This window comes from Acipenser ruthenus, chromosome 22 (genome assembly GCF_902713425.1).
Source record: "Acipenser ruthenus chromosome 22, fAciRut3.2 maternal haplotype, whole genome shotgun sequence".
NCBI classification, from domain to species: domain Eukaryota; kingdom Metazoa; phylum Chordata; class Actinopteri; order Acipenseriformes; family Acipenseridae; genus Acipenser; species Acipenser ruthenus.
In genome coordinates, this window is record NC_081210.1 from 28,556,921 (window position 1) to 28,571,101 (window position 14,181).

Below are 14,181 nucleotides of genomic sequence, written 5' to 3' on the forward strand. Positions count from 1 at the left end.
GCCTGAAGATTAGTTGCAGGTCCCTAGCGCTTGGTAATGTGAATGATAGTGGGGGTGCTGCATGGGGTATGGTGCGTTATCATAAACACGGGAGCAGAGGAGTCGGTCTGGCGAGTTTCACCCAGAGACAAGAGGAAGAGGCAGGGGTCAGGCATGGGCTGCAGCCTCAGCCGAGCTTGCTGTAGCAAGGTCCGGAGGAGAAGGGTACTTGAACTATTTTTTTGTGAACATTTTAAAATAATTAGGAACTTTAAAAGAGTGTGGGCTACTACAGGAAATGAACCGTATTATAGTTCCACGTCTTGTTCGAGGATTTGGTGTTGACTACTTTTTAAAAGTACCGAAAGGTTTCTTTATAGAATGGTGGTCTTTTCTGATCGAACTTAATTGCACGACCAAGTTTGGGTATTGTATCAATGTGCTTTTTGAGTTAAATATAGCTGTATTTTTAAGGTACACCGCGAGTTATAGCTTTGACTGTTTTTCGTTTGACTGTCTTTGCATGTCGTAGTTTAATACGTAACAGATGTGACATTTTTTAACCAGGCTCACTAGCCCGCCTTTAACGCTGTCCGTGTCACTTCGTTGTTATTACATATATGAATTGTTTTTCTTTTCATTATATCACCTAAGTGCTGTATCAGTACCGTAGTTACAACAAACAGCCTCCAGTTAATTGTGATTCATTTGCAAACATACACGCAGTTAGTATTGAAACTGATAACTTGTACTGTACTGTTTAGTTTGTTGATACTGTGGAAAGCGTCACCTCCTCAAACTAGTGTTGTGAATGACCGATTATGTACTGTAGATCCGCATCTTGCATGATATACTGTTAGCACAGACCATACAAGAAAATAAGTCCACCTGCCTGGCTGCAGTAATGCATTCAGTGAACATGGAGTGCACATTGGAATATGAGACTGCAGCCAGTTCTAGACTTTATGATCTTCTTTGTATGCTAGTAATGTTATCTTGGGCTGGCCTTAGGCTTTGGTCTGATATGCATGATTTATCAGTGTAACAAAAGTACCCTAATAAGGAACTGTAATAGCACAGTGGTCAATCAGGAGAATCTTCTAGCTAACCACTAGTCCCTAAATCTAACCCCAAACTGTAAATCCACCTTCCATCACAGGAGCATCTATCTGTCTATCTATCTATCTATCTATCTATCTATCTATCTGTCTATTGTATATAGAGCACAGAGAATTCAAAAACAGCTCTATGTCCAAGTTGAAGGGAGAGGGATGTACGGCCCGACCAGCAATCATTGAGACAAATGCAGACTGCAACACGAGAGACTAGGAATGATCCTCCATGAGGGACACACGACTGTGTTATGAACCAGCCTGGTTCAGGATGTTAGCTGAGTAATCTCATTGAATTTAATCGGGAGTCTTTTAGGAGCTGGTGCTTCATGAAGCTCTGTGAGACACTTTTGCTTCCCAGTGGATGGGAGTCTGAATCCCTGGTGCTCCGTTTTCTACTGCAGCCGCTCCTGGGGTGGGAGTTTATTCAAGATGAGCTTTTACTGATTTTAAGAGATGAATCCAGTCTTCTTAATAATATCTGCACTTAACATGCGAAAGCAGTGCTTTAGGAGAGTAAATAAGCAGGATAAAAATGAACACTTCTAAACTATAATGATAGAATATGTAGTGATACTAAAAGCCAACACTTTATTTGGTTACACCCCCTCTCACTGTTTTCCCTGATGTTTTCACTCAGGACTGTATTTTACAGTTGGCTGAAGAGTGCTGTATAAAAGGTCATCTTTTATTGGTGAGTTAATGGGTTTAGTGGCTGTAACAGGTGTGGGATCAACCTCAAAGGGGGCTGCAGTTCTGGTACAGTGCACCGTGGCACAGCGCCAGCCTTCTCCGCTCTCACATTCTCCTCACACCCTCTCTTATCAGATTGCAAGGGGGGGTTCAGTGCAAGGTGAGACGTGGGTTTGTGCTGTGAAGACAAGTGCCCTGGCTTTTTGCTTTGTTTTAAGATATTGCTAAGCTATTAAAAGTGAGAACTGGTTCTCTACTGACTTGCCTGATTCAAGGATTGGACTAAGGTATTAATCATTGAATGCATCTGTTCTACAGTACCGTACTAGCTAGCGCATGATTTCTTAGTAAAACCTGCAAGCAATAAAGAGGGAAAAAAACCATGATATTTTCCATAGCTTATCCCCAGCATACTTGTCATGCAAAAATATTGTCATGCAAGTGGATTCCACAGCTCTCAATGCACAGCCAGATACAGGTTTTTCATTTTAATGATGCTGTTCATCATAGTATGAGGCCAGCCATGCAAGTCACTGCACTTCAGTTCACCTGTGTGTGGATAGGCCTGTTCTAATTGCACAAGGTCCCGGACCAAAACAAGACGGGCAGCAAAAGCAGTCATTTCCTGTGTAGCGTTTAAAACGGGGAACTCTCTGATTTGTTGTGTCAAACCATCGCATTTCCTCACGTCCGCAGTCTTTAAGGTTCTGAACATGAAAACAGGAAGTAGCTTCCGACAAAGAAGAGCTTTGTAACCGAATTCACCGGATGCTTTCTGTGCTTTTTGAGTAAAGCTGTTTAAATCGGAAACTTCGCCACAGTTGGCCAAATGAGCATAAACTGCATAAAGCACCGGCTAGTGCAAAAGCAAATGTCTTGAAATGGAGTAAAACCTTGGCTGTCAGCTGGTGACGAGGAACTTCAAAAACCTGCATTATACGACACTAAACATCTTACCAGCCCCACTGGAAAATAGCAAGACTAAATACACAACAGGAAAAACTACAGCACTGTCCTTTTAAACTTCTCAGTTTTAACAACAATACAGGACAAGCCTTAATAAAGTGTTGTAGACAGGCTGCTCTGTGCGCTGTCTGTCTGTATGGCTTTTCATACTTGGTATCTGAATTCAACGTCATTTTAAAATGGGGAATGAATATGTATATTTCAGTGTCTCTGTGACCCAAAGCATAAGAAACAACCAGCCAGACTTGTTTTAATCTGTTTGGTATACCCATGTGTTATAAATAAAGGCGCGATCATTCATTCAAATTTTACAATACAAAGAGAATGCATTTTTTTTTATGAATCTTTTGATAAATCTGTTGTTTAAAAGCAGAACGCGCACTAATAGAATGGAGTAAATCATCACTAAGTTACTGTGTTTCTTACAGAGAAAAGATGCAGCCAAAGAGCGTGGGAGCTTATCCCGGGAGCTGAACACACTACATGATGGATGTAAGAAACAGCATTTTAAAAATGATACTTAAAATAGGTTGCTCCCTCCTTCATTTTGACTTGAATCCAATTCATGGTCCCAATGGGGCATAGTTATATTACAATAGGATGAAACAATATTTACTGATTATTGTCCGGGTTGCTGCCAGAATATTTTTAATACACTATTGGCAAGTTTCACAGACTCCGATTAGCACTCGTCTTGGATTACCTAATTTAATTAAGGTAAGGCAGTCCAAGATTAGTGCTGATCTGGGTCTGTGAAACCAGTCGTAGGTTGAATGCATGTATTTACTGTGATAGCCTGTTCAGGGTGGTGGCCTATAGAGAGCTTTGAACATTCTCAGTCCCAAGCCTTTAACATGACCGCAAAACACTCCAACAGAATTAGGTAAAACTAGAAGAAACAAAGTCAAGTAAACAAACAGTGGAACTGGTGCGATTGAAGGTGATCTGTGTATACAATGGCCTTTTCCAATTAGATATCTGTGTATGCATCGTTAATGGTTGCTGTCTGATTCCGGTGTCCCAGGTAAGCCTCAGCTGGAGGGTCGGGGGCCGGAGAAGGCAAGAGTGTCCGTGCAGCCCGAGCAGCACGAGTGGGAGCTGAGGAGCCTCCAGGAGACCCTGACTGCCGCGGGGATCAAGGAAAGAGAGGAGCTGCTGCAGACTCACCGAGAGGAGCTCCAGAGAGTCATGCAGGAGGTCACTGCAAAGGTAACAGCTCCAGAGAGTCACACAGGAGCTCACTGCAAAAGTAACGGCTCCAGAGAGTCATACAGGAGGTCACTGCAAAGGTAACAGCTCCAGAGAGTCACGCAGGAGCTCACTGCAAAAGTAACGGCTCCAGAGAGTCACACAGGAGCTACCTGTAAAGGTAACAGCTACAGAGAGTCACACAGGAGCTACCTGTAAAGGTAACAGCTCCAGAGAGTCACGCAGGAACTCACTGCAAAAGTAACAGCTACAGAGAGTCACACAGGAGCTACCTGCAAAGGCAAAGGTAACAGCTCCAGAGAGTCACACAGGAGCTCACTTCAAAGGTAACAGCTCCAGAGAGTCACACAGGAGCTCACTGCAAAAGTAACGGCTCCAGAGAGTCACACAGGAGCTCACTTCAAAGGTAACAGCTCCAGAGAGTCATGCAGGCGACAGCTCTCGTTTACAGGTTTAGGGATGGTCCTGACTCCTTTGTTTAATCACATTTGCATTTCTAAAGCTTGAAATCAATCTAAAGGTCATGTTTAACTTTCCACTGCGCAACACAAGCAGATGTGACCTTACAAGAATCTGTCTCGGCTCCTGCTCAGCAACAGTTGCCAGTCCCTCCCCAGTGTTGGACATTGTCGTAGTATTTCAATTGCAAGATTAGATTGCACTGATTTTAATAGCAGCTTTTCCTTGATCTGTCTGGTGTAGCCTCTCCAGCTGTAATTCATATAGCATTAGGTGTTTCCATTCTGTGAAAGTTCAACGTTTTTCTCCTTCCAGTATTTAAGGACATAATTTTTTTGTATCCAAGAACAACAGCTTTAATATATATATATATATTATGTTTGTCTGTCGTTTTTCAATTGCTTTAGTACTACTATATGTTTTTGGGATATACTTTTGTGTTGCTGCTGCAGTTCTGCTACAGCAGACACTTAACCTGGAATTCATTGCTCACTTTTGTACGTTCCTTTGTTGGTCGCTGCAGTTTTGTGAGCAACATGTACTTTGTCTTGCGAAATTGTTTTGTAATGTTTGTTTTTCTGGTTTCCAATGCGTCTGCACATGCAGGAAGGAGTGTCCGTTGCCCCAGCCTGTCTGCCTCCCGGGATCCACTTTTCTAGGAAACAATTTGTGGAAATCTCAAAGAAACAAGCCCAGCGTACTTTTTTCAAATGTAATTTTCAAATGTTCTGGGAGTGTACCAGCAGCAGTCAACGTTTAATTTCTCATTCCAGGTGGAAGATGAATCAAGCCATAGACCCATTCTCACTGTAGTTTATAAATCAAAAGAATAAACAGGAGAGAGAACTGATCTGACAGTGTAACTGTCAGGATGTGATTCATGCCCTTATTGAAAGCCTATGCGATGACACATTTTAGGTCATTCGTGATAGTCTATGATTTGGCAGCTGTGTTCCATTACGTAAACACACATCACAGGCAGTGTGAATAGGAGAGACAGGGGACAGCAGCTTGAGAAATGGAGCAGCCTAACTAGGGGTGACCCTAACTTGAGGCAGAGGGCAGTGTTGCCCTGTTTGGGGATTGTCAGTTTTTGTTTAATTGGAGCTTCTACTTTCCCATGAGAAGCTGCTTTCTAGGTGGCACCTAAGTTGGGGCGTCTATGGGTAGGGAGTTAATAAGAGACAGGACTGCAGGCAGGCAGCTCCTTCGCTCTCTGCAGTTTCTTCAGTGCATGTCTGCGGCTATCGCTGATAAAAGTCTTGCTGTTAATGTTTAGGTTGAAAAGGAGAAGACTGGAGAGCTGGAAGCAGTCTTTTCTGAGCAGGTTCAGTCTCTCAAAGCTGAGCACGTGAACACAGTAGCAGGTAAGTCTTACCACGAATGCTCCAGACCCCTCTTACTCTGTACCATGCACTGTAGATGTGATTGCATTCTTCCATGTTTAAATCCACTCCTCAGGATTCCAGGTTCGATACAGCTCTATGGCGGATGTGTAATGTAGTGTATCGCAAAGAACCCTAATTTACATATCAAGGCTATAAATACTATGTATGTAGTGCTTATGAAAGGCCTGTGACTGACAGAATGGAAGCACATGTCTTCCTTTTTATAGGTAAGATATTTAAAGAAGGAATGGATCCAATAGCTAAGCTCTCTGTATAGATCAGCTTCTGTCCTCTTTAGGAACAAGGGGGGGGGGGGAGCTGTCTTCTTTTTTTAAATCCAGTATAGCTTTTAGTAAATAAATACAGAATAATAATGTATTTGTGACCACATGGTAAGAAAATTATTCTGGACACGCTAATGTCTGTTTTGTTTTCTTCAGAGCTCCAGCAATCGCATGACCTTGAGAAGAACTCTTTGACAGAGTCCTTTGAGACAACTCGGACATCTTTACAGGTATACCCAGTAACTGTCAAACTGTCAAGTGAATAAGTGTAGAAGCTGGATATATATATATATATATATATATATATATATATATATATATATATATATATATATATAGCTTCTACACTTATAATTATATATAATTATAGCTGCTGTCAGTATGGGGCTTTCTAGGAGAGTTATTTTATTTCCTCAGCTGCAGTTCACTTTGACATAGTGACCCTGTTTGCTGTATTTAAATAATGTCAATACCACCATCTAGTGTTAATTGGATGCAAGTGCTCCCTGCAGGATCCTGTTGCGGTTTTGCAGCTGCACTGAGTTACCGTTTCTCTGTTTGAATCTGCAGAGCAAGATTGATGAGCTGTCTGCAGATCTGCAGGTGTTCAACGAGTTGAAGAGGAGAGTGGAGGAGTCGGTCCTGAAGAGAGACCTACACAGAAATATCCAGGCAGGCAGCGTTTGTTTCTTATAAATTTATCTTAGAATTCTGATTGAGCAGTTTTTTTGTTTGTTTGTTTGTTTGTTTTTAACGTTTGTAGATGACAATTACAAATTCAGGGATTTCAATGCGTTACATCACAAACAACAAACAACAAACACAAACATTACATATGGGTACACAATCCAACTGCAAAGTTACACTTGAATTAATCCTTGCAACACTGGGTGGCAGATAAGCGTCAAGTTGAAAGAAGTAAGGCTGATGTTGTTGTTTTGTCTTTTTTCTTGCCTGCTTTAGAAATAAATAAAAAAAAAACTTGCAAAGACCTCAGTGGAGCAAAAGCCCAATCTGTCTGGACATTGTGACATCCAGTGCAAAGATCTCAGTGGAGCACAGGCCCAGTCCTCTGGACATTGTGCCATCTAGTGCAAAGACCTCAGTGGAGCAAAAGCCCAATCTGTCTGGACATTGTGACATCTAGTGCAAAGATCTCAGTGGAGCACAAGCCCAGTCCATCTGGATATTGTGCCATCTCTTGCTGAACACAGCTTGTTTCTTTCTCCTCAGGCCCACGGGAGTCCTGGCCCTTTCTGGGAGCAGGAGCTGGAGAGCTTGCTGTTTGTGATTGAAATGAAGTGTGAGCGAATCCAGGAACAAGGCAAGAAGCTGCTCCACATGGAGACTCTGGTAGGTTTTCAGCTCCTGCCAACCTATCCATGTAGAACAGACAGTCCCCACCCCACTCCATACAGTGATGAGGAAGGAGTTCCCTTGAGATCACAGTGTTCTTTGTGTCTTCAGGCTGAGAAGAACCTCTCGCTGGAGGACAGGGTGAAGAATCTCCTTCAACAGAACGAGGACTTGAAGGTCCGCTTGGAGAACCACCAGGCTTTCATTAAGTATGAACTGCCCCTTCTGTTAACCCTTTGATCAATGATTGGAGTGATGAGGCATCCTTTATGCACCCTCTAGCTTTTTGCAGAAGCTTAATAAACCTTGCTTATATGTGCCATACTCTAATCATCTTGGCTGTCTCTTGCTCTCTAGGCAGCTGTCCCGGGAGCACACTTTGCTACAGGAATCGCTAGAGAAGGAGACCAACCTGAGCCAGAAGCTGCACCGTGAGAAGGAAGAGCTTGTATACAGGATGATCAATGGGAACTCCTCGCCCACCTTCCACCTGTCCGGCAAGGCCCCGCCTCCCCTCACACCCGAGCTCTCCCCCAGGTGACCACAGGGGGGTGCTCTTCGGAAGTCTCTGACCTGTAGATTCCTCAGACTGCCCCTGTACTCAAATTCTCTGAATCAAACTGGAAGATCTACACGCAGTTGCATCACCGCAGGATATTTTTCTAGGATATTGTTGCTCTTTTTTAGATGTTCTTCCTAAACAGTCAACTGTTTAAAGTCAGTGGTGCATGTTTCAGATGGGTTCTACCTAACTGCAGCATTGAGCAACTATTATGTTATGGACATTTTGACAGGTCCTTTCCTGCTGTTATCATGACAGCTGGACTGGGAGCAAAGCAGGGGTCCTAAACTGTGAAGCAGTTACAGTATGCTTATACATATCCCAGCGTAAAGAACATTGACCCTGCATGCTTGTCTGCTGTGGTGTTATCTACATGGACTGTTACTATTAAAAACATGTCCATGCAAATGTTGATCAAATCCAGGTGAAAAGTACCAAAGATATGTAGATGACAAGTGCCAAGGCAGATGCTATGTTAGAGATGCAGTTTTCTTTTTCAGTGAAGAAGTTTCATCCCAATTAGAATGATTGGCTGTCTAGTTGCATCTGAAGATGTAGGCGAGACATGCAGTATGCAAGCTGCACCACTATACCACACTGGTCTTGTTTATTTGTTCTTGGGGGTTACTGCATGTGGCCATTCGTCGATGATTTCATCCTCCGTGATTCTAGCTGGATAGAGTGGGATGTGGGAACCTGCTGCAAAGCCTGGCCCCTAGAATGGCCCTTTGTGAGACATCAGTAATCTGTACAGTCTTTAAAAAAGGAAGCACCTGCCAACCAAGCTTCCACAATATATTCATTTGCATACACAGTAATAGGCAATGTCCGCCACAGCCTATTTAAAAAGAAGTTTGTGCTGCATATCACAGGTCTTTCCAGTTTTTGGTTGTACCCTCTTCTTAACCAGTGGAGGTGGGTGTGCATCCATTAACAGTGTGAAGTTCCCAATATCCACGCTACTAACCACTTTACAACAGAACATATCCCGGGTTTTCTAGCCAATCTGTGTCCCGTCCTGAAGGCAAACCAACCCCCTCCACATGAATGCTTGGAGTGTTTTTGTTGTTTGTTTTGTTTTGCCGTGTAATTAGAATATCCTCTATTTCAAATGTTTTTTTTTTGGTTATGTTTTATTTTGGAACAAGGACCCACAGTGGTTGCACAGAGCGCTGGGACAGATTCGCAAGGCATTTGCTTTTTAATTGCATACGGTACAGTATACATCTACTACACAAGCCTTTTTATATGTAATATAACTAGTGTGTGTTTCCTTTTTTTATGATGAACTGATGTAGAGTGGAGTAAATGCTAAGTGAATGTGGCCCTCCTTGAATGTCTGTCTCCATTCCTGGGAATGGATCACTGTTAGCGCTAATATAAAGTGTGAAATCACTGCTGTTGGTGATGTAATGCAGTGCACAGCTGGGGTGACATCACCATTCGGAACAGGTGTTCACAGAGGGGCCCAGGCTGCTTTTAGCTGCACAGTTCCAGCCCCACTATGTCTTTTATTGGGGCATGATTTTATTTGAAACTTTACCTTGTGACTGCGTCTCGCTGGGCAGGAGGGAGGACCCTGGCAGTACAGGCTTGGGAGTATGTGATTGTATTTCTAATAGCTTGTGTTCTTCACTCAGATCAGGCTGTTTAAATTCCAGGAAGAGCGGTTAGGTAAACGCTGGTAAGACCCGTCCTATTTTTTTTTCGTCGTGGGATTTCATTGTTGTCCCACATGGCTTGTTTTTGATGCATCTCCACAGCTGCTTTGTTCCCACCCTGTGTTCCAGCCTGTCCCTGGAATTCCCATCCACATCATTCCCAGAAAAGACTGACAAGAAACGAAAAGCACTTACAATGGAACCATGTGCATTAGGCAATCTTTAGTAGTGAATGGTATTCAAATGCACACGTGCACTTTTTATTCCATTTTTTTTTTTTGAGTGGATTTAATTTATTTGTTTTTATTTAATGAGACTTTTTATTTTATTATTATTATTATTTAGTCATTTAGCAGATGCTTTTATCCAAAGCGACTTACAGAGACTTGGGGGTGAACTATTCTTCAACCACTTACAATAGTACCTCGGTTTTACCTCTCGTCCGAAGGACGGGCTTTCGATATATTTGGGATAAAAAGGTGCATATGCATATTAATGTGTTGTGCTTTTTATTTGGTGGTGCGATTGGTGTAGCAAATACCTCGCAGAATAAGGGAGTTTTTCAGGACAAAAAAATTGTGATGTGAGCCAAAAGTTTTAGATTTTTTATTTTTTTTTATTTTAAAATAGTCACCATTGACTGACTTCTGTGAAAAGTACAGATTTGACTTAATGGATGCATGTAATAGAATGCTTTGAGTGTGAGTGTTAACTATGATTGCTGACATTTTCTGGGGAGGGTCGTTGTTTTATTGGCAGTGGAAATTGGGGGTGCAACAAGGCCGTTTCTGAACGTTTTGCAAGGAATATGAATAGAGCTACATTGACACTGTTTTAAGATTTTATGAACAAGCCGTGTTGCATTTGGAAATTTACTTAGTAATCAAACCGATCAATATATATCCCCATCAGTCACTGCGTGCATAATTGTACCATGTTAAGTTTTCTATCTATGCCACTATTTTACAATGCATAGTGTTTTAAAATGTCTAATCTTGCTGTTGCCATTGCTATCGGCTCAGCAATTACAATCTTTTGTTTATTATTGTTCACCAGCCACCTGTTCAAATGGGAAGGTACCTGTAATGTTAAATGAGTTCTGCCTCAGGTCTTGTCTGACCTTTTTTTTTCCATGTATGTATTTGAATTTACCTCACATCATTGTCAAAGGGTGAACGTGTTTATTTTTGCAGAACCAGTTTTTTCAGTTGTTCCTTTTCAGTTGTGTTTCAGAATGAGTAAACCTCTTGCAGAACTGCACTGGTGAGTGCTGTTAAAATTCAAAGCAATTGAGCTTAGTGTTCTGAACTCGATCCTCCCAGGACATGAGTGAGGATCACAGTGTGGAAAGTATTACCACTGCTTTAATTGGCTGTGTAAGGGAGTAGTAACCGTGTGAGAATTGTAATTTTAAGAAAATGTATGTCTGTGATTACACTTTGCATCAAACCTGCTTTCCAATGTGAGACCACACACTTCATTATGTAGAGACTGTTATTGTGAACAGAATCATAAAAAAGGAATGCTGGAAGTGTTTATTAAAAAAAAAAAAAAAACACTTTAAATACATGTTTAGCTTTAATGAAGATGCTGCACATACCTATGAGGAAACACAAACAAAATGACCTGGATCTGTTTTCCTTTTAAGAGGTCATTCGCCAAACAAACTAGGTGGCTGATTTGGAAACAGAGCATATGCCTTTATTCTCGTCTATTTAAAAAAAAAAAAGTTTACATATATATTTTGAAATCTAGCTTGCTTGCTCTTCTTGCGTCCTTCTCTGTGTAACAAAACTTAACATAACAGGTCAACTCAGACTGGCTTGGGGTTGAGAACTGGGCTGTTTGATGCTTAGCACCCAGTCGATTTAAAGGGGTAGTGTTGGAAAACATCACATCTGATCCAGTCCTAGCTGGGTTTGTAAATAAAATGCATTCGTAAATGAACCAGCTTCATGGCTTTAATAACGTGTGGCCAATAGACAGATCCCAGCAGAAAGAAGAACAGCATTGTAACATTGTGGGGATTGTAGCTGCCACTGTCGATAACTAATAACCTGTACTATTCAAGGCAGTTCAGTCACTTATACTGTATGCCAGCACCTGAGACAGAGCCTCACAGTGTCAGTGCTGTGAAATCTATTTCCTGATCTTAGGATCTTCTGTCTCTTTCTCTCATCTCTACATCGCAGTGCTCCCCAGCAGGCTGTGGTCAGTGGTGTCTGGACCTGGCTGTCCGTGCCGGCAGCACCGTGACGGTGGTGGACACGCTGGTGGAGCCGGCCAGGTTGCTGGCAGTGCAGGTGTAGGTGCCCTGGTCCACGGCCCTCACCCCGTCCACCATGAGAACTGTCTCGGACTGCTGCCGCGTCTGCCCCCCCGAGCGCAACGTCCAGGTGCTGTCCTGGGTGTAGGGCGGCCTGCCGATCTACCAAAAGAAAAACGGATACATGCAGCGATGCCGTCTTGAAGCGGTCAAGATCATTTTGAAATGCTGAAGATGTTGCACTGGCACCAAAATATTTAACATGCAAGACCATAGTAGCCTGGGTGGAGGACATAAAGAACGTTAATTAGATTGTGCGTCAGGGAGTTTGTGCTCTACCTTTTGTCCTGGGTACTCCCAGGTGAAATCAATGACCACCTCCGACTCTCCAAGCACTGTGCAGGTCACCTGCAGATTCTGACCAGCATGAACCGAATGCAGAGAGGCGCTGATTGTAGGAGAAGGGGGAGCAACTGGATCTAATCGGGGGGGGGGGGGTAGAAAAGAAAACAATATCAAATATACTGGATATGTTAGATGCTTTGTTCATGATATCCAGCTTTCAATCTTTTTTGGAGGTATCTTTTCAACAATTGGATTCTTTTAAGGTTTTATCTAGCAGATAAAGAGTTTTAGACCAAGCCATGGAAAAACACAATGACGCAAAACAAAACAAACAAAAAAAAAAATAGCCCAGTGCAAGCTGTGTGTAGATATTGAAATATGTTAAGTTGCTAGAACATGTAAGGCGGTGTCATATTCTATGTTCTGCACTGCTCCAGCTGGACTTACAGTTGACGTAAATGAGCATGTACTTGGTGGATATCTGGCGCAGGTCCCGGTAGCTGGCCATGCAGAAGAGCGAGCCGGCGTGGTGTGCTTTGGGCCGGTGGATGGTGAAGCCCTTCTTCAGGTTGAAGGAGATCTCCACCCCGTCCACCTTCACCTCCTCCGGGGGGAACTCGCGGTGCAGCGTCACCATGGCATCGGGCGAGGTCACCTGACACGGCAGCGTGGCAGGCCTGTTGGTGCGCAGCTGCACCACCTCATAGTACTCCGCCGATGGGACGAACAGCTCCTGCGGGTCTGAGCCCCAAATATAACGGTAGTCAGCCCATCTCCAAACTAGCTCCTGCTATCCCAAAACCAATGCAATTCATCAAACTGCTTCAGTATATAAAATCAATCTATAGATATAGAAACATTTCCGAGCACCACTAGAGGTCAGTCTAGCCTAAAACAACGACATTCAGTTATAATCTGAAGTCAAAGAATTTACAAATGCTATGTTTTCATGGGTTCAGATATCAACAGATTTATTGTAGCCTTCAAACTCTCCCTGATACGCCACAAGGATAAGGGAGCGAACAGCACAGCGACGCGCCTGTATCTCTGAAACGAGTACGTCTGTGAAGACAGCAGGGCCTTACCTGAAAAGAAGATGAAGGTTTTGGCTGCTCTGTCGTACTCCCTTCTGCAGTCACTGTCCTCACAGTACATTGGGTAGCAGATATACTCTCCTGTGTCTGCCCCGGTTGAGTTCACTAGGACCAGAGAGCTGTACTTCAGATGCTGTATAACCCTGACCAGGAAAAACAGAAGCAGGATCATTTACTATGCTGTGGCGCTTATGAACCTTAGTGGAGCAACTGGTACCATTACTTAGTAGCATTACTAAGGATAGTAGATCATACAGCATGTAACGTATTGTGTAGCCAAGAGCTGTTTTTCTCATTTAGAAAAATTAGGTATATACACTTCAGAGTGAATAAAACAGTGTTATATATATCCTGTTAAGACCTACAGTTTGCAAATCCCCTGCCTGAGTGGAAAGCATCTCCAGATACCTGAGCCTGCCTTCATCCTCCTCCTCCAGGTAGTCTGGGAAAGCCCACTCCACAGGCTTGCCCTTGCAGCGCAGCTCGAGGGTGTCCCCCGCCTGCACGGTCAGCGAGTCTCCCACCTTCTGGAACTTCCCCCGCTCCAGCACCTGGGTCAGGACCGGCGGGGGAGGAGGGGGGGGTGGGGTTGGGGGTGGGGTCGGCTTGGGAGTGGCTTTGGTCTTCTTCACTACAGGCTTTGCTGTTTTAGCGCCAGGCGGTTTGGCTTTCTCCTTTTGCCTTTTCTCTGTTGCCGGCCTTGGTTCCTCTTTTTCCTTTTTCTGGCACTGAGCTGTGGAATAAGACATTGATTGAAAACGGCAGACCAAGAAAAACTAAACTGAGTCTGCCCAGCAGCAGTGTCTC

The 14,181-nt window shown here is 43.3% G+C and overlaps 2 protein-coding genes across 2 annotated transcripts in view; one reads left to right on the forward strand and one right to left on the reverse strand.

The window, feature by feature from the left end:
- Positions 1-11,423, forward strand: LOC117431433 (coiled-coil domain-containing protein 69-like). The gene is made up of 9 exons (XM_058996404.1): positions 1-204; positions 3,179-3,242; positions 3,775-3,959; positions 5,698-5,785; positions 6,247-6,320; positions 6,661-6,762; positions 7,324-7,443; positions 7,558-7,655; positions 7,804-11,423. Exons 1-9 carry the CDS (start codon positions 43-45, stop codon positions 7,985-7,987), a joined length of 1,077 nt encoding a protein of 358 aa, XP_058852387.1. The 5' UTR covers positions 1-42; the 3' UTR covers positions 7,988-11,423.
- LOC117431432 (platelet-derived growth factor receptor-like protein) overlaps positions 10,550-14,181 on the reverse strand; it is a 4,177-nt gene continuing 545 nt past the window's right edge. Inside the window, exons 2-6 of the mRNA XM_034052319.3 lie at positions 13,783-14,107; positions 13,366-13,517; positions 12,728-13,021; positions 12,275-12,414; positions 10,550-12,097 (exon numbers count right to left, since the gene is read on the reverse strand). Coding sequence (XP_033908210.3) covers positions 11,882-12,097; positions 12,275-12,414; positions 12,728-13,021; positions 13,366-13,517; positions 13,783-14,107 — 1,127 coding nt within the window. The 3' untranslated portion in view covers positions 10,550-11,881. The remainder of the gene's footprint in view (positions 12,098-12,274; positions 12,415-12,727; positions 13,022-13,365; positions 13,518-13,782; positions 14,108-14,181) is intronic.

Bases quoted from the DNA above. Each gene is read 5' to 3' on its own strand.
- LOC117431433 (XM_058996404.1), top strand. From the start codon at position 43: ATGATAGTGGGGGTGCTGCATGGGGTATGGTGCGTTATCATAAACACG. The intron at 6,763-7,323 runs GCAGGCAGCGTT...CTTTCTCCTCAG, and splicing joins ACCTACACAGAAATATCCAG to GCCCACGGGAGTCCTGGCCC. The intron at 7,444-7,557 runs GTAGGTTTTCAG...TTGTGTCTTCAG, and splicing joins TGCTCCACATGGAGACTCTG to GCTGAGAAGAACCTCTCGCT.